The sequence below is a fragment of the Pagrus major genome, chromosome 9 (genome assembly GCF_040436345.1).
Source record: "Pagrus major chromosome 9, Pma_NU_1.0".
NCBI lineage: Eukaryota > Metazoa > Chordata > Actinopteri > Spariformes > Sparidae > Pagrus > Pagrus major.
This window is the reverse complement of record NC_133223.1, coordinates 12,694,572-12,715,410: the sequence shown is the minus strand read 5'-3', so window position 1 is coordinate 12,715,410 and position 20,839 is coordinate 12,694,572. Positions and strand designations below refer to the sequence as shown.

At 39.7% G+C, this 20,839-nt stretch overlaps 2 protein-coding genes across 4 annotated transcripts in view; one reads left to right on the top strand and one right to left on the bottom strand.

Moving 5' to 3' along the window:
• Positions 1-11,159: 11,159 nt before the first annotated feature.
• The window catches only part of cmss1 (cms1 ribosomal small subunit homolog), a 33,623-nt gene continuing 23,943 nt past the window's right edge, over positions 11,160-20,839 (top strand). For 2 of the 3 annotated variants that reach the window (XM_073473763.1, XM_073473762.1), the window contains exon 1: positions 11,160-11,238. In XM_073473763.1, coding sequence (XP_073329864.1) covers positions 11,190-11,238 — 49 coding nt within the window. In that variant the 5' untranslated portion in view covers positions 11,160-11,189. The remainder of the gene's footprint in view (positions 11,239-20,839) is intronic. The other variant, XM_073473765.1, reaches the window with a different exon arrangement.
• LOC141002780 (filamin A-interacting protein 1-like) lies at positions 15,528-19,875 on the bottom strand. Its single transcript, XM_073474173.1, has 2 exons — positions 19,771-19,875; positions 15,528-18,461 (listed from the first exon to the last, which is right to left on the bottom strand). The coding sequence occupies exon 2, from the start codon at positions 18,140-18,142 to the stop codon at positions 15,905-15,907; it is 2,238 nt and encodes a 745-aa protein (XP_073330274.1). The 5' UTR covers positions 18,143-18,461; positions 19,771-19,875; the 3' UTR covers positions 15,528-15,904.

The window sequence follows — 20,839 nt, the reverse complement described above, 5'->3', positions numbered from 1 at the left end:
AAGGTCACCCGATCGAGGATCTGATCAAATTGTATTCATTCATAGACACCCACCACCTAAATACACTTGATCTTTTTCATCAAGATCCATGCATTGTTCCCTGAGAAATTAAATGATGAAAAAACAGCGTATCTTGCAATGGTTAAGAAAATGAGAAAATAAATTATTTGGATCCGTCCCTTTATCTGGATTCACAACAAAAGTTAATGGGGTCCATTCTGAGCTGAGACCAATCCTCCATCCGAATTTCGTGGAAATCTTTGGTACCTGTTTGGTAGTTTGTGTGTAATCCTGCTGACACAGTCTTTGTAACAGGGGTGCCAACAGCAATACAACAGGGAAACGCTGTAACTACAACTCATAGTTTAAACAAAATAACCAATAAATTATAATATTTAAAACTTTAATAACATTCAATAAGCCCTTTGCCACAACCAATTTATTGTTAATTGAAGAAAAAGAGAGAAGTGTTTTCAAATTAACTGTACTGATCATGAGAAAGGAGTTAACATCAGCAAAGGGTTTGCTGTTACTGCATTTTATTAGGATAATTGGTTAAAAATGTATTGTACTTTCTGTATCTTATATTACTGATTAAACATTAAACTTTTTAATGTAATCTGTGCAGGCTAAATTAGTCAGAAGATTCCATTTATTATGGATGCTTATGGTGAAGTGTTATTATGTTTTGTAAAATCATTATTTTAATTTTGTTATTGTTGTTATTTTCAATATTTAAAAAACATTCTTGTTTGTACTGTATTGCACGGGCTCTAGTTTGTTTTTTATTCAAATATATCAGATTATTATGGGTTAGTTGAGGTGAAACAGCTGTTTTTTCTGTCTGGTATAGAAGAGAAATATCCGACTGTGTTTACCTGTCATAATCTTGCGCCACTGATAATGTCATTATCTTGTTCTCAGTCCACACTTTGAAGTGACAGACGGCTTTTAACCACAGTGCAAATCCAGCTTCTGGGGAAATATCTCATCTTGAACGAAAGAAGCTTTACCACCACACACCATGCTATGGACGTGATAGATACAGATCTTCTGGGTATGTTTCCACTGACTAGAAAAAGTTATCAAGGGGAAACACTCAGTGTTTCATATCATTTTGTACCATGACAGCAGTGTGAATTTTGTAAGGTTTTTTGTTTGCCTCAAGGTCTTGCAGTCCAGTAAGCCACCATGTGGTCAGTTTTACACAAAATGCAAAAACATTAACATTTCTTCATGAATTTGGAGAAATGTATTGCTTGTGGTCATCTGGTTTTATTTCAATAAATGAAAGGGGTATGCATTTTGCGTTACGAAATAGAAAACAATCTCACCACAAAGTCTATTTAATACCTGTTCTTGAGTTTTCGTTCAAGCAGATGCAGTTCCCTTAGTCTCTAGGAATTGTCCAAAGATAACCAAATTACCATTTTTCTGAGTACTTCTCACCCATTTTAGCGAAAAACTACAAATTCACTCCTGACCTTGGAAACAGCAGCTGAGAAAACACCTTTGGGGTCTTCAATAAAACAGATTACCATTTTATTTGTTTCTGCAATTCAGGATTATTTGGGGGAAATTGTGTTTCACAAAGTTGGTTTAAACAGCCTGACTGACATTACCATGGAAATGTATCCAGCCAGGTCTTGCCAAGGTTAGTTTTCAAGCTTTAGCTTCACCTCAGGCTGAACAAGTGCTACAATCACTACAAACCCAGTGCTTCTCCAAGGTTCCTCCCAGCAGGTTCTGCTTTACTGCTGTGCTGCAAACACGCTTCAGATGTCAAATTTATCACATTTTAACACATGGACTGCACTTGAAATCTAAAGTACTTGCACAATATTCCAGTCAACCTATGCGTTTTAAAATGTACTGTAACTACAATAAAGTTTAAACTTTAATCCATACTTTGATCCATGCTGTTAACTTACAGTAAGAAATGTCTCTGCTCTCATGTTGAACGTCACTTAAAATTACGTTTTCCATCTGCTTCAGTAGTTCAGGAGAATACTGTAACATTGTTTTGCTGTGTAGCTCCATAAATGTTTTGTGGACTACAGAACTTCACCTTGACATTCAGTTGGCACGAGTGTGAGTAGATTAATAGAATTTTCATTTGTGGGTGAACAACAGAGAAGATGAATTCTGAGGTTTGTTACAATGGAGTGAATCTGATGTGTGTAAATGTCAAATCTCTATTGTTAACTAACAATCGATGAAGGCAGACGTTTGAGGCATTGGGTCTTGTCACTCCTGAGTCTAATTCAATAATATTCACAATAAGACTGAGCAATTGCTATTGATGGCTACTGATTGCCTGACAGAGAGCTTGCAGATCTGTAGATTTGTTGCTTTTGAAGAGCATCAATACAGTTAGTGTTCAGGAATGTTTTTATATTTCTTGGCAGCATTTTTCAACACAATTGACTGTATTCGATTTGAATGTGGAAGTGATGGTGTGTGTGTGTGTGTGTGTCAGGCTACCTCAATACAGTACATTTTGACACTTTTACACAATATGCACATTGAAGAAAATCATAAAAGCCTCTTTTTTAAGGTTTTATTGAGTAAAAAAAGAGGACATGAAATTGCAACTTAAATTTTAACAAATAAAAATATAAATAAAATTATAGTTGCAGTGATAATGAAATAATTATTACATGTAATAATAAAATAATAATAAAACAATACAAATTATGATCATTTTCATTTTTACAATAAAATGATATTGTGGAGTTGTTCGTGCCATGTGTATCATAACTGACGTTACATTATCACGGTCATCATTTTTATCTGTCTTTTGAGATCCCATTGTGCCGCGGCAGGAATCATAAATCATCATCAGAGAAGGTGCAGGTCAGCGTGTCTTCACATTTGAGGATAAAAGGATAAAAGTATAGATTTTGTTTATAATAATAAATCATATGCTACTGCAGAAGAAGTAGCCAATTCACAAGCAGAGAGATTCTCATCTCATGTAGCCAACAACACAGGTGTTTGTTCGCTTTCCAACTGTCCTGGCCTTCCTCTGCCAGGTCACTTAACGCCACACCGGCAGCAAGGTCCTATTTGACAGGTGCATTACCCAGAAATCCCCTCTCACCTTGTTTTGTGACTCTGTGTCCCTTCTGTGATGTGCATGTTGAGGCAAAAATATGTACGTGTCGCTAAGCTCACAGCTGTGTGGGTGGCCCTCGGCCCTTTAGCGCTGTCACTTCTGCAACTAACAACAATCACTCTCGTCACTTACCATAATTAGAGAGGGGACAAGATGTCATGTCACTGTGCACACAGAGTAGAGTCTCTGCTGTCTGCGGCGTCAACAAGCTGTGGCCACAAATTCAGAGGTCTCACACATGGAAACTGATATTCTGTTCCATCTGCTGGAAACAAAAGGTCGAAATAAGACAACAAAATTCAAATTACAATGTATGATCTCTTGAGAACAAAGGTCAATTTTGATGAACAAAAACTCTGTTATGACAGCATTGTTATTTATCCCGATCTTTTCCATTGTCTACAAAACAAAAGCAAATTTGGTACTTTGTTATCCCTCTTATCAACTCACATAATGCTTGTAAGCGTTACTGTGGCAGATGAATCTGTGTTTTTGCTCTCAGGGCCATTGCTACCACTGAGGGCATCAATGCCATGTCCTTGGTTAAGTATTTCTGGTAGAAAACTACATTAAACACACATTGCACACCTCGGGCCTTTGAAGACTAATTCTGAAAAGACATATTCAAAGTAAAAATCTAGATACGATTAAATTATTTTTTCAAAGAACATCATAGTATGTTGTTCAAGGACTATCACTGCAGCTGTCCAATCACTATTGTGAAGTCATAGCTTTGTGACTCTTGTTTTTTGTTGTTCTTGGAACGTCACGATTCATTTTGCTCCAGAACAATGTTTCAACATATGAAAACGTGACCGAGAGCACATCGGAAGCAAGTCATCATGGTTGAATGGGTTCAGTGCAGGAGACTTGCTCAGGAGACTTGGAGACTTGGGTTTGCATGATGTTATAATGTTATTATTGCTCTCTCATTATTTTTACACTGAGTTCACTCATTTTCTGTTTGTTTCCAGTTTTCTGTTGCTGTTTGGTTTCGGTTTAGAAAAAGATTATTTGGATTAAAATATACCCTTTCACAACATTTAACACATTTGAGATTATAACTTCTCCATGTGTGTATTTTTCCAATCTTTTTCCCCAAGGCGCCATGACATTTCAACATTAATGATGATGTTTTTGGTCGGAGGCTGGGAAATTTGGGCCTTGATAATATAAAATTTATATGTCAGGGAGAGTCCAAGAGTACTCCACTGTTTTACTTTGTCAGATTCAATTTAGATCTTTGTGCAGGTTTAAAACCAGTGCAGCAGAACCAGAGATAATGTCTATTATCATCTATCACTGACCATATTCAGTCTGTTAAGTTACGATCACTTGAGCCATTTTATCAGATTATGCACAAACACAAAATATAACACAAAAAATGTTATATACAACATTTTCCACATATGCAGTAGTCCTCCCCAAGACATACATGTATGTGTACAATAATAAATGGTGGAGTTTCCCTTTAATCTCAACAAAAACAGAAGAGAGACTTTTTTTTTACCAGGTTTACCTACTAACTACTTAACATATGCAGTCCCTGCCTGCACCTGGTCACATCGACATTGCATCAATGGTGGCTTCACATGTTCTGAAATGGAGTAAAAGTTCTCTAGGCCAACGAAACTGACCCTATGGTGTTTTGAAAAGCCGACACATAATTTGAAGATCCCATCGGACAACATGTCATGATGTAACCTCTCGGCTGTCGTTTCTTCTCTGGCACACGTTGCAGTGTGTGACCTTAAAACTTCCATCAGGTGCAGCCTGACCCATGTGGTTAGACAGTTGGTGGGGTTGACAGTAACTGGGACCTTCGCCATAACGATGTCTGCCCTGCGATACTCTCTGTCTTACCTCTACCCCACCGTCATTGGATGGTTTGATGAGAATGAAAATGAATTAATTGAACATTTATTAGAGAATAAAGAGGAGGTTTGTTTTGGCATTTCCTTTAAATTGTCACCCATCTGTATATTGTATATTTTCTGTTTTTCTGTTCCGTTGTGTTTTCAATGTCCTTAAGTTTTGCCTCAAAACATATACATAAAAGCCTTGGAAAACAAAAAAAAAAAAAAAACATGACAGAAAGCAACAGCAACAAATGAATATTTGCCTGGTGTTTAGAATGCAGCACATCTCCGAGCAGGTCAGGCTCAGCCAGATGCTCATGAATACAGTTGTAACTTAGAGCCCTGTGTGGGAAGTTATGTGTGGGGAAGTTTTGGAAAGCTCAAGGTCACTTGCTGTTTACTTGCACTTGGCCACATACTTGCTGTCAAGCCACCGACTACCTTGCTGACCCCCCGTTCTAGCTGTGGCATCTCAACATGACAGTTACAGTATTTCGTTTCATATTCCTTTGAATCATCATTTCTGTTTCTGACCCTCATTAAAATTGAGAGGGCTATTGTAGTGAACTTAAATACTTATTCTCCTTGGATTGTCATCCACTCATTAGACAAGGTTATCACACAATAAGGGTATTAAACCATCCGATCATTTCATGCTCATAGACTACAAAAAAAGATTCTCACTTTGCCTCCTCAGTGCCACAACAACAACAACTGTAATCTGTGAGCTGGTTTGGAAAGGTGTGAGATGGTGAAGTGTACCTCATCACAGTGGAAATGCATTGCATGAGAATAGGTAGTAAATAGATGCCTCTGTGGCTGTGGAGTAATTAGCACTGAACTTCTCCAAAGCCATAATTAGCCTGCGTCCATTCTCACTTGCTTTTCGCCCTCCCCCTCCATGTTCTCCGTGTTCAGCAGAGAAGGAAAATACTTACTAAAAAGGAGGAGAATGAAAAAACAAAAATAACACATCTTCCTGTGATCATTAAAATGAGAAAGTGGAGGAACAGCTGCTTACAACAAAATAAACACATTAACACCAATGCTCCACAGCGCGCAATCACAGAGGCCCGAAGAGACAGCTGTCCGCCTTTAATTACAATGACGACCATCCTCTCTGTCGACATCCTCACAACTTTCCAGACTTGTTTGTTTGCTACAGTATTACTCGAAGATAAATGTTATACCTTCATCATTATTGGAATAATTTTCACATAATGTATACAGAAGCAGTCTGCTCAGTTGAGCAGTTGCGGCAAGTATGACATTTTTGGAAAGACACTTATTGTGTTTCTTACCAGAGTCAGATGAGACGATTGATAGCACTTTCAAAGCTGCTGTTGCATTTGAAGCCAAAGAAAGCAGCTGGTTATCTCAAGTTAGCTTTGCTTAGCGTAAAGGCTGGAAACAGGGGAAACAACTATCCTGGCTCTGTCCAAACAGAACCCATCTACTGGCACCTGGAAAAACTCATTTATTTACATGTTTTATTGTGTTTGTTCATCTGTACAAAACCTGACTTGCTGTGGTCTTATAGTGTGTTGTGTGAGGGACACTTTCTTGGCCAAGTGCAGTGATTTCTTGTCATCAGGGTAACCAGCTGCTGGCTACAATTTCTTATTTAACCGACAAATATAAGAGTGGTATCGATCCTTTCATCAAACTCGCTGCAAGAAAGCGAATATGTGTTCATCCCAAAATGTCCTCCTCAATTTAAGACATGCTAAATAAGTTACATATTTTCCATATTTTATTTCCCATCAGCAAATCCACACAAGCACAATCTCTAAAACCACCTCTTCCTCAAAAGATCCCATGAGGGTCATTTCCATCTTATCTTTACAACACATCCATGTTGGGAGAATGCAGGGCTGCGATCATTTAATGATGATTTTATGATAGTGAACCCCCATGTGCAGTTTACCCTTTTTCAAAGAGCGCATTCTCTCTTGTACTCACAGGTTGGCTGAAAAAGCAGATTTTGAAGTTTCAAAGTTTCCCCGGGGTCTGGAGAAATGGATTGTGTTTTCGCACAACATATTATTCCTAGTGAAAATGCAGCCAAACGATGAACAGAGAGAATGGCAAATGAGGAAGAGGCCTGTGTTTTACAGGAATGATGCTTAATTACATACAAAGCTGCCATTTAGAGCCCATTGTCCTGCCTGAATGTTGGCAGACCTCTGCACAATGTGTCGACTGCATCCTTCCTTTCTCATTCTTGATTTGTTTTTCTTCCCCCATTTTGAGGGTTACACAGCATAACCATTCTGATCCCTTTATAATTTCCCCAGTAATCAGTCTGTTCTCCTTTTTTTTGCGGCAAAGCTTTAATCAGACATCTCATAGCCTCTACCAGCCAGAAATGTGTTATTCCGATAGAAAGACAAAAAGGCATGCAATTACTCCCAGAGGACCTGTTCCTCCCCTCCGCTACAGCTGCAGAAAAGAGGGCACTATTCCAAACACGTCCTCCTTCTCCTCCTTTCTCTTCTCCTTCTTGTCTTCTGTGTGTTAAAATAACATCACCCAGCCCAAACCAAAATGACAGAAGATGCAAAGATGTGTTGTGTAATGCACACAGGGTCAAAACGCTTAGTAGAACAGTAGGTTACAGATCCCTCTATGGAAATGTAACCTCATGATGAATAATGAGGGTTTATTCTGTAATTGCAGATGTCACGTGAAAGAAGGTCAACATTAGAGGTGTATAATCTAAATATGACTTAGAGAGATCATTTACTGGGCGTACAGTTTAATTAACTGTCAGAGAGAACAAAAGTGACTGAAGCAAAAAGATGCATTTTTTTTTCTTGTGATACATACACGCAAAACTAAAGTAATTACGCCTACAACCACCTATTAGGCTATAATAAAGCATGTAAAAAGCCTTTTAAAGGTGCCTATACTGGCAAAAGGGAAGTCATGAAATTTATCCTATTTGATGGTACTGCATTAAAATGCTCTCCCCTAAAACATGTCCTCATTACCTTCAACATCAAATACAGTTGGGAAACGCAGCGGGGCTTCCAACTAACCCAGACAGTAAAACAACAAAGAAGATGGAAAGCTCCTTGCTTGCAAAATGTAGAAAATTCAACTTATGTTCACTAAAATAAAAGCACACATAGAGCAGGCAGGAACTGCATTCATAGATTATTACTCTCTGTGCCTGCAAGGGAGCACCGAGCTTAGGAAACGCCTGCTGTTGGTTATTTTGTTGGCACTACATGCTTTGTGTGAGCTGTTGTTGAGCAGCAGTAAATCTTTGACTTTTCGCGATCATGTGGACAATGATAGACAAATTATCTTTATTACCCTGTTTTTCCAGACAACACAAAGTGTTTTTCTTGCCTTTGTCAAGGCATGTTTAGAGACACTGTTGCCTAGGAATACAGCTAAGTTTTTTTTTTCTTCAAAGCAACCATGTAACATTTTAGACATAACAAGCCCAACTTGTGTTTATTTTGCTAGCCCATTTCATGATATAAACAAAAAAGAGAGACTTGCAGCATTAGCAGCACTGCATGTGAGTCAGTCAGTCATAATCTGGTTGTATTTGAACAGTTTTTCATTCATATCAAATCAATTCTGTTTATTTATCCCAAAATCACAATCACATTGTCTCAGCGGGCATTACAATCTGTACAGCGTCCTTAGACCCTCGATTTGAGTGGGGAAAAAAAAAAAGATGGAAGAAACCTCAGGAAGAGCCACAGAGGAGAGATCCCTCTCCAAGGACAGACAGACATGCAATAGATGTCACGTGTACAGAACAGAACAACAAAATCACAGTTTACAAATTGCATTGACAGAATATCTGATACGAATGATTATATAATATATGTAAGGTGTGTGGATCCAGGAGGACGACTGAGCAGGCCGAGGCATCGCCAAGTAGTCACACAACCTCCACTCCACACAAGATAATTAGCAATAAAGAAGGAAACATCAAAATGAAGAGGCATCCAATTTTACAGAAGTACACATATAGGATATAGTAAAACAGAAGAGAGCAATGATCCATCGGAGGCCAGGGTATGACGATATAGATCTGTCAATATGTGAGGCAGCAGGAGTCAGGAGAGAGAGATGTTCCCAGGGGGCCCGTGGTCCAGCAGGAAGGAGCCTGAATGAAAATAGAGGAGGAGGAGGAGGAGGAGGAAAAAGCTATAGTGAGAGGACAGTGAGAGAGAAACACAGTTTACAGTTTGAGGGAACCGAGAAAAAAAAAAGTTAGAGAAATGCAATGTCAATCAGAAATAAACATATTGTTTCTCGTCAGCAGGACAGTGTGAATTCTATTACTACAGGTAAGAGACTCGAGACTGAAACAGACCCAGCTAAGAAGCTAGCAATTGAAGTCAAGGGGTAATTAAAGGTTAAGTCAAAGAAGTAAGTTTTGAGTTGAGATTTAAAGGCCTCATTAGAGCCAGATTGTCTGATATCAGCAGGGAGGTTATTCAAGAGGAAGGGGGCATGATAGGAAAAAGGCCTGCAGCCAGCTGACTTCTTTTTAACTCTGGGAACTGCCTTTTTTTTTCCCCCGGTCAATTGGTTATTAAAGTTTATCTGGTATTTATTTGGTATGAATTAGCGATATTAGCTTGGTGATTGGAATGCCATTAAGGCAAACTCTTAAATGTAAAAATGATTTTAAATAATAATGTTTTTTTAAAAGTGGGCAAGTCAAGAGGAGAACAAAGTGGCATATACACATACACATATTACACATATTAATTATGCATGACACAATAATAAAAGTAATTCATTCATATTAAAGTGTGTTTACAGGTCTTCTGGTATGATGTCACTTAGTGGCTAGTCGTATTGTACGGAAGCCCTAAAGGGCCATGCATTCATTCATTTTATTTCCTCCGTTTTCCCGTGATAACGAGTTAATTTCATTTGTTTTCTTGAGATCTCGAGTTATTATCTCGAAATAACAACTGCCGTTTTCCCGAGATAACGGGATAATTTTCTCGAGATCTCGAGATAACGAAACTTTGTTTTCCCGAGATAACGACATAATTAATTCGAGATCTTGAGAAAACAAAACGATAGTGTAGTATATTAAATCATTGCAGGAAACATCATTCAGTGTAGCGATGTCAGAGGAGCAGGAGCATATCGATCACCGCATCACATATCTTTTCAATCAAGGCCTGACACAGGCTGAAATAGCATCCCAAGATAACAATATAATTAATTTGAGATTTCGAGATAACGAAACTTTGTTTTCCCGAGATAACAATATAATTCATTCGAAATCTCGAGATAATGACTGTGATATGATAGGCCTGAGATTATGGAGACTCCCGGGACCTCGTAGCTGGTCAGCTATGTAGTTAACGATGACATCAGGCTCACTTAGATTGCACCGCCGATATGGCTAAAGTTTCGTTATCTCGAGATCTTGAGAAAATTATCCCGTTATCTCGGGAAAACGGCAGGTGTTATTTCGAGATAATAACTCGAGATCTTGAGAAAACAAATGAAATTAACTCGTTATCACGGGAAAACGAAGGAAATAAAATGTATGAATGCATGGCCCTTTAGGGCTTCCGTAGTATTGTGGGTAATGTAGGCTACAGGTTTTGAAAATGAAGAAGAATGTTGGAAGAATGGAAAAAAGTCATAATGACCATAAGGACACTTTACCCAGGACATATATATATATATATATATATATATATATATATATATATATATATATATATATATATATATATATTTATATACACACATACACCAGCCAACACACATAGATAGATCGATAGATAGATAGATAGATAGATAGATAGATACTTACATACATACATACATACATACATACACACATATACTGTATATACTGTATATACTCCCAAAGATCTGTAAATATACAAAAATGGTGGAATTACCCTTTAACAACTGGAAATAATGTGACATTTGTGTTCCTCAGGCCAAACGCAGTAAACGTCATAGTCACTGCCGTGACTTCAGAAAAGAGGGCCCACTAATCACAATATTAAGCATATGTTCTTATGGAGTTCTCTTTTATCATCCCCAGTGTTTAAATTATGAGGTGTTGAAAGCAAGTCTCGTGTTTATTCTGCGTGTGTCGCGTTAAACCCCCCACTGTCATTTTAAACATGCTGCCTTGAACGCACCCTCAGCGTGCTCTCTCAGCGGTAGATTTGGATTGGACAGACCGCTCGTTGAGGAAAATGGGGGACGACTTGGGTGACGAGTGGTGGACGCACGAGGGTAAATCAGGTATCTTGCTCAACTCCAGTGTCTTTAACTTTAAGTGTTTGTGAGGCGTGTGGTCCGGGAGCTGTTGGTGCGTCCTGACAAAGCGAACTGTTTACGTTTGCTTGTAGCTGACGCTAGAAATGCCGGTTAGTTATAGCTAACTGTAAGCTAACGTTAGCTGCGCAGCTAAGTCCAGTGCGTTGCTTTAGATACCTTATTAACGTCAGTTACCAGAAGGACACGTGTAACACACAAAGTGCCGGCTGTTTCTGTGGAGCTGACTCCTGACTTGTTTGGACAGGGGCAGATAGCGTTGGTAGCAAGAGTTGTTACGAGCAGAAGGCGTGTAAACACACGTGTGTGTGTGTGTGTGTGTGAGTAACGTCATGACAGCGTGAGGGCTCGTCGCAGAAAGTAATTACGGTAACGTTTATGTTCCCCTAACGCTGTCTGCCATGCCCTGTACCTTCCCTTGAACCCCACATCTAGCTGTCTTCCTCTCACAACTTTCTGCATTCATTCTGCTGTGCCCCTTCTCATCCACGTAACATCAACAGAGGAAGTTCCCTGCGGCTATTCCTTGCATAGCTTCATGCACTCTGCATACCAATAGAGGGCAGTCATGTCCTGTAAGGATTATTAACCTGATTGCTTTGGACAGCAAAGTGTTGCTGCGTTGCCGAGCAGAATAAGATAAAGTGTGTTTTCAGGAGGTATTACAACTAAACTTTTAGATTGAGCTTATTCAGACATAGACATCCCCTCTCTGTCCTCTTTCTTTCTCTGTCGCTCACAAAAGCACATGCACAAACAATACACACATATGTTAATAGTTGTGCACGTTGCAAAAGGGAAAAGTGGTGGTGACAGCATCTCTAGCAATAATTGGCATGGCCCAGACTACACTAAGTCATGTATAATGATATTACAGCCTCTGTCAATGTGTACATTTTACGCTTTTTCTTTCAGTGTTACCAGTGTTAATGGTAGTAAGATATGGTACTGTTTGTACTGTGTGTGGATGACAAAAGTACCCACAGTAGCTGTTGAAATAAATGATCGATAAGCTGTTTGCAAGTGAGCGCAAAATTTAATTGACAGATTTTTGCTTAGTGTCTGACATTATTTTTCTTTTCATACAAAATAACTCATCTGTAACACACGTCCTTTAATGTTTTGATATCGTGTGTTATGTTTAATTTTTGACATGCTTCAAACATGACTAGGTTGTTTGACTGTGCGTGCCAAAACTTATGATAGATCACTTATTAGTGTTTGTTAATGTGTTTTGTTGCAATATCCTCCTGATACTGCTTAGACATCTGCGTTATAATCACGTTTCTTTAATGTACTTTCAATACTTGAATGAAGGAATTATTTTGTCACATCAGACTGCAGTGATAAACATGTAGTCACAGGCCTGTCCCTTTTTAGAGTTGGTGTGTTGCGTATATGCCCAGAGGAAGGTTTTCAATTTTTCTATCCTGTACTGAGAGCTCTGTTGCTTCTTCTATTAGTTACTTCTTTAGTCTTGTTAAGCAATTTCAGAGGGATCTGATAAGAGAAAAGAGGCCAAATTATCTGTAAGGAGTTGTTGTTGACTGATGTTCACTACTGCAGATTTATTTACTTTTTTCTGTGAAGCATTTGTTGTCATTGTGTTATACTTTTGAAAGAGGAACATAGACAGACATGTATGGACACCTTGGCTGCAACATGGTGTAATTGAGCTGTGATTACATGCATTTCCTCTGTATGAATGTTTTGACATCCTTATCTGTTAAGTTTGGCCATTTTGAATATCTCATATTACAGCATCTATACTGAGCCCCAGCAAGTTGCACGATTCACGATGCACGATGCAGAAGAAATCTGAAAGAGAATGTATGTACCTCTTTTTTTTTTCTCTTGTTTGGCCCCTTTACCCCAACTGACATCCCATCCTTACTCACATTTGCATTCGAGAAATGCTTGACAGAGAAGGCGTACGGCTGACTTAAAATTGACACGGCAGAAAAGGAGACTTGAAGTCTGATGGATAGAGCATGGGACAGACTTTGAAGTCTTAAGAATGAGCAGGAGATTCATGAGAAGCAGTATGACTCTTATGGTGATGTGTCCTGTGGCTAAACACTCTCACACTAATGACAAAGATTCTCATGAGTCCTCTGTCACGCTACGGTTTGCCCCAAACTGTCATCAAATGCCTCATCTGGTTTCCACCTTGGCAGCGGGTGATGTCAGTGTGGTTTATGTTTCTCCACATTTGTCATCATATACCTGCTATGTCGGCTCTCTACCAGCTTCTCCAACCACAGGAGAATATATGGTGTCCCCCAGTACTGTCAACTAGTTTCTTACATTACCCAACCAATCACAACTTTGGCCACTATATAGAGCCTATATTGTAGACTTGGCTAAAGCTATTGAACAGCCAATTGGTGTCTTAGGCCATTTAATTTTGCCACACTATATAGTTATACAGTATAATTTGTGGGGTTAACCATATCTGATGCTTGGTCTGTTGACTTAAAACCATGGCATGAATGCTGTGATTAAGGTTTTATGGTTTATACTATTGTCCAATGTATTTAAACTAGCTGCTCCAGCTACAGATAATAGTCAAGTAAGTTTATTTATAGGATTCATTTAAAAACACCAAATGTTGATCTGAGTACTTTACTTAGAGATTATTTAATTGATTATTGCAATCAAATAAAAAAAAGGGACATGATAAAGTACATACTTTTGGTTTATTGATTAAAATTGTACATAAATTAGTTAATGTTGTTTAGCTCTCAGAGGGCTCCCACATCTTGCAAAAGTCATCCCTCTGCTGCAAGTGTGTTGTTTTGGAAGTTGGATACACTGAGACAAGGTTTTTCTCTGAAATAAGTTTTCTATACTGCTCACATTGGTGTGCTTACACTCAGTGATGCAAACTCATATTCTTGTTTCAAAAATGATTTGTTACACATTTGTTTTCCATTATATTTAGTAACTGTATCCCTCTTACCTTTTTTAATATTCTGGTTAGGGCTTTTCCTCCTGAATGCCGACAGAGCAGTTTGAGCAATGGAAGCTGTTTTTAAAAACAAATTGAAAAATATTATGTGTGTTTGTATTGGATTACCATTTAAGTGACACCCAGACCACTGACCTGTTTTGACTTCAGTGCAGGAATGAAAAAGAAAATGTTCAGAAAGTAAGCAAATCAACACAGCTATGTTGCTGCCAGAAACTGTGTATCATATATCTTTTCATTGGGAATATCAGGTTTAGCTTGCAGGACGTGCTGAAAAAAGCAAAGTGAGACCGACCAGCAATGGCTTGCTAATTACTGCTCTTTAATAGTTGTCAATTCTTTTTGTAAATGAGGAGAAGCTGAGAAAATGTGTTATTGGATTTATGCCAAAGTTTGAATTGTTTATCAGTCTTCAGTTTGAAATGTGTTGCATTAATAATGACAATGTTACATTTATAATTTGTACTCAAAATAGCAAACGGTTTTTATTATTCATTCACCTTAACACCTGAACAGCACCACCAGCACTGTGTGTTCCAAGTTTTATTGTGTCAGAAAAACATGAGCTGAGTTTTCCAGTGCATATTTGAAGGAGGTTTTCACACTTGCAGTTACACACACACTGAGTGTGAGGAATTTTGCAGTGGTAAAGATAGTGGGTGACTCAACTTTTGAATCAAACCCAGCAAACGCAGAAACCTTTTCTATCCCTTTAACTCTTAAATTTCTCCCTTCACTTCATTTTGGGGTCAAAAATGTGACCAACTAACAGATATGAGTTCACCAATAATTCTTGCTTGTGCTTGATGTGCTGTGCCGTATGCTAGTATTGTCACATTAATGGAATTTCTAACTTTGATGCACTACCTTGAAAAATATTGATACTCAGTACCATGGGGAAAACATTATATTGCATTTAAAAGATAAATATAACTATGCTTGTGTACTGTGTGTTAAGCACAACAGCATCAAAGTTAATTTACTTCTGACCTTAGTCAGAAGAGTGGGAAGAGGTGGGCCTATGAGTGCAAACTCGCTGTCAGGGAGAAGAGAGAGTGAGGAAGCACAGCTCGTACAGGTGTATAGATACTGCAGAAAATAAGTTTTGAAGCTGTTTGAAATATTAAGAATTAATATTCATCAATATTTTTGACATCACTCCTGTGTGGAGTTGGCCTTGGTCTCGTGGCCTCTTCTCTGATTCCAACTGTTTAACATTTAAATTGGCAAGAAAGCCTGTTGGCTATGTTGATGCCAACCCCCTCTAAAAAGTTTTCAAGGTGAGTCAGTAAGAACAACACAACACTTTTAATGAACAGCAAAAACATTAATTAAACAGAAAATTATATAAAGCACATCACACATTTGGTTGCTATGATGTCTCACTTAGATCTCATACAGGCACTAGAAAAAAACATGCCATACATTCAATATATTGTTGTTTAAGTCAGTAAGTTTAGGGACAGACTAATTAGCTCAAGTAGGCTTTACAAAGGCTCTTCTAGACAAATACCACAAAGTATTTATTTGATGATTGTTACAAAATACAACAAACTGGGTTCTCATTAGGGGAAGTGTTTTGGTTGTCTAGCCTAGGAATTTTACTGAGAACATAATACTGTATGTTCAGAAGAATATATATATATATACATTTTCACCTAATCAAAGGCCACTTACTGTAATGTTTGAGGAATGTGAAGCTGAAGAGGTAGCAGGGGATATAGTAATGCTACTTGTAATCTTACCAACACCTTTGACATGACAGCCATTAGTGAGCACTTGAGTCCTTTGCTCATGTCGGAGATAGTATGGCCCAACAGGCTGTGGCATGCTGTGGGTCATACCGTTCAGAGACTGGATATACGGGCTCCCCAGATGGATGTGGATCTTGCTATCATCTGTGGTGATGATGCTGGGACTTGTGTCAGTGCTGTTGGACTTCTGATGTTGCCAGCTGTTCTGCCGTTCCGGAGTCTTACAGAAAACAGTCTGATTGGCGACCTCCGTTGGCTCTGGAGAACCGGTCCTGACTGTTACGATCTGAATGGGAGAATTGTTGTGGTCAGGGGTCACAGAGTGTGATGAATTTGGACTTAAGGCCCGAGATATGGGCGTTCCATTAAGTGGGGAGACAGTGCGATCAGGGCTTGAAGGGGGAGTTTTAGTATTAACTGCAGACAAAGCTGAGTTCTGGATGATGGTTATTCTCTGTTTAGGCGAGGCGCCACTTGTTGGAATGACAGCTGTGCTGGTGTAGGATGTAGCTGTGTCTCCAGTGGGGCTGCTAATCTCGAGAGTAGCTGTGTTGAGTATAAGGTGTGGTGTTACTTTGATGTGTAAGGGCTGCCCTGGGGTGTGTGTTAGCATCATCACCTCTCCATTAACCGTTTGGTGCGTGTCTATGCCATTGGCTGAATGGCTGCTGAATTGGCTCATGTTATTATTTGCACTGTTCAAGCTGTTAAGGTTGTTGACAAGCGAGCTTCTTCTGTTTATGACTTCTGCATTGTGGTTTGGGTCCTCATATTCTTCATTTAGGTTCTCGCTGTGCTCGCTATAGTCAGGAGGCAGGCTACCCTCCTCCTCAGTTTGAACCTCTTTGGTGGTCTGATGAAGGTCTGAAAAGTGTTGTCTGCCTGCACCAGATGTTAGATTCTTGATTTGTCTATAACTGTCTAGCTCATTTCTCAGTTCCTCCATCTCTTTGGCCAGCTCTCTGTTTCTGGCTTCCTGCTGGGTTAGTTTTCTCTGCAGCACAGAGTGATCCGTCTGAACCCTGCAGATGGACTCCTCGGTTCCCATCAGCTTCTGGAGTTTCTCCTTCAAGGTATCTACCTCTCTGCCTAACAGTCTGGACTTGACCTGCTCCTTCTGAAGACGGCAAAGGAGTAGGTGTTCCTGGTTGACCTCCTGCTTCTCTGCCTGGTCATACCTGGAAAGCTCCCTCTTTGCCAATTCAAGCTCCTCTGTTAGAGCCTGGGACCTCTTCTGTTCATCCTTGAACCTCTTTTCCAGGGACTCATAGTCCTCTTCTACCTTAATCAGTTCTCCCTCCAACATTTCCTTGTCCTGTAGTCTCTTTTGCAGCCTATCTAGCTCCTCGATCAATTCTTTGACTTTGTTGTCCTCTGCTTGGCAGTGATGGATTGGCTTGTTTGGAATAGAGCTGTGTGTGTACTTCTCCTCTTTCTCTTTCCTGTTTTCCAAGACCTGTAACCTTTTCTTCATTATGGTGATTTTACTCTGCAGCTCACTGTTCTTCTCCTCCTCTCTCTGTAGTCTATCTTGGAGCTCATCTTTTTCCTTTGCTATGCCCTTAATCCTTTCCTCTAAATCTGCCTTAGACCTCAGTGCCTGCTGACTCTCGTCTCTCAATCTTTCTGTCATTGTTGCCAAATTGCTTTGCTCATTTCTTTTGCCCTCCTTCCTGTTGAGTTTTTCTTCAGCCTGTCGGAGCCTTTCAGCCATGTTCTTTCTTTCCTCCACCAGAGCTACAGTCAGTGACCTGAGCTTGGCCAGGTCCTGTCTAATCACAGTTTCACTCTTTTCCAGTTGGCCCTCATTGGCCTCCAGCTCTCTCACCCTAACTTTCAGAGTGTCAAGCTCACCAGACAGCATCTTGCTAACCTCTCTCTCTCTCTCCAAGCTACCCTTCAGAATATTGCAGTCCTGTTTGCTCTTACCTAAAGCCTCCTCCATTCTGTCCAGTTCACTTATCCTGCCATTGAGTTTATCCACCTCAACTCTCAAGCTACGGCAGTGGCTGGTCTCTCGTGCTAGTCTATGGTCCAGGTCTCGACATTGGTCCCACATGCGTAGCAGCTCCTCATCCTTTCCCTCCATTTCCACAACCCTTCTCCTCAATACCTCAACCTCTGACAGCAGGCTTGGGGCTGCCATAGTGTACTCGTTTTGGTTGAAGATGGAAACTTTTTTATGGTGCTTCACCTCCAGATGGAGGGGTTTGAGCTCCTCCTTTTCTGCCCGGGGGTAGGCAGCACTGACCTCCTGCTTGATGTGGTCAGTGATGGCGGTCAGTTCTTTGACATTAAGCCTCTCTTCCTCCAGCAGCCTGCTCAGAAATTGTTGCTGTTTTACAACCAGCAGTGCAAAAGCCTTCAGCTTTGTCAGCTCGTCCTTCAGAGTTGATATCTCTTTTTCGTGTTTTTTCTCCTTTAACTCCTGGTATTCTCTCTCCTTCACATTCAGAAGCTTGAGTCTGTTGAGAAAAACACATGACGCTGCTGTTAAACAGGATGTTGTGGACTGATTTTATTGTGTAACTGTTCCCCCAAAGCCACTTTTTCATGTTTATACTTAACCTCTTGGCCACAACTTTTAAACACCAGTAACAGTTGTGTATTTCAAGGATAAACATTTATTTTCATTTTCAGAAGAATCTGAATCACAATTTCCTCCCTACTCAAATTTATCCAGAAGCTGGGAATACTGTCTTTTCTGTTTTGTACATCTATCTGAATTTGTATGTGTGTGTGCCTGCCTGTAAACCCTAAAACATGTATTTATGTCCATGTATTCCATGTTGTTTTACACTTCTCTCCAGGCAGCATGCGTTCAGTACGATGTTTTGAGTATCACGGCAGATGGTCCCTTGGCAGGGAGTGTTTGTTAATTAAGAAGTTCCTCTACCCTTGAGTACCCTCAACGCTGCACCCAATCACCCTCCTTCTGTGCACATCGAAAGCTACCCCATTTCCAGCTAGGAGAGGCAGGAATTCCCCCCGGTTCCATAAGTAATTACAGACGGGCTACATTTACCAAATGCTGTCACTCCTCACATTTCCCCAAATGCGTACCAGCAATCTACAAATGCATTTAATACACACTGTACATTTGTGTCATATGTTATTGCAAGTGAGGCACACTCCAAAGTAAATGTTCACCAGTTGATTTTTACAATTCAGAATAAACCTCCTGCACATGCGTCCATGTTCCCAATTTTGTTTTTCACCTTGATCTTCAGGGCAGCTAATGGTCAGTGTAAAAAAAAAATAGACCGCATATTGCTTAAGTTTTTTTTAAGAGAACAGCATCTATAAACATAACATTTAGAGCATCTGTAGCTTTGCTTTAAAGATGCCGATCACCTACAGCTACAGTGTGTATGTGTGTGGGTGGATGGGTTAAATTAAGAAAGGTCTAATGTTCTGCATGGTCTGGAAATTTAAAATTGGAAATGTATACTGCTGCAATACGACAACCTATCATCAAGATTGTTTTTTATATGGTAAAAACTTGCAAAAAGTTATAACTAAAACAACTAGATGCCATAGGTTTTCAGTTCAAAACTTTCCAAGTTAGACTTACCGTCTTTACTGTCTAGATAGCTTTTTGAAGTGCACACTTTTGTAAAATGAACTTGGCATTGTTAAATATTTAATCTGTCAAACCTATGCAGAACTGGCCTTTGCCCTTAACCTTATCTTACTGTTAAAAAGCAAGCTTTTAAGTGACACAGGTTTCCAAATGCACCTTTCACGTCTTTCAAGTCTTTTGACTGTTCCTACCTGTGCTGTGCTGTTGGCCTGTGTCCTTTACAATCCTCCGAGAATAAATTGTCTCTATTCTTTCACCTCTCCCTTTCCCGGAGATCCCAGTGATGTGGACATTCCATCCGGAAAACTAAACATTATGAGAAGTGCTCTGCACACTGAGTCTCACTCGCAGTCAGTGGCGCCCATTACATCATCAGCAAGTCCTTATATGGGACTGTACAGGCTCTACTGCTGTGTGTGTCTGTGTGTGTGCGTGCTTGTGTGTGTGTGTGTGTGTGTTGTTACTGGAGTTCAGCCCATTCCAGATGAGGTCATTGTGTAGCCATGCCAAAGAGGCTAATGCGAAGGACAGAGTGTGTGTGTGTGTAGAAAAGTAAAGCCTCAATCACTATTTAAACTAGAAAGGCTAACACTTTCAGTTTGTAGGATTAGATTGAGCAAACATGTCAACTATGCTACTTAAGTGCAGGGCCTCATATGGCACGTCTTTGGCGCTGTAAGTCATCTAAGCCTGCGTATTAAATTATGTGTGTGTGTGTGTTGTGCTCCCATATGTTTTAGGAAGAGAGAGATGTTTTGTGAGTCGTAGCTGCTTTGCCTTGGGCCTGATAACCTGACTGAGAGATGACATCATCAGTTCATCGGCCCTCAATTACATCCATATGTCTCTCTTTTGCTCTCTCTCTCCTCCACACGCTGCTTCTCTATCTTTGTCTCTTGCTGTCATTTTGTTCATCACCCTACTTCTGTGCTTGTATGTACGAATTGCAATTCTTACCTTTCTCCTGTGTCCTCTTACGGTATCACTCAAGTCAAATCTATGTGCTCAGTGGAGCAGGGAGGGATGACAGATTATACTCTCATTATTCCCACTGCTAGACTCGTCAGTTACAGCAAGAATGACAAAAATCATAATGGAAAAATAAATTATATTTTAGCTGTCTTGATGATAGTTCTACTAGTTCTGCAGGAGAAAACAAACTTAAAGGTCTTGCGTGTGACACATGTCCCCCTCAGGGAGAACTGTCTAGCACTTTGGCGTCTAGGTCCAGCCCTCACTGGGGAAATATACCTCTGGTGG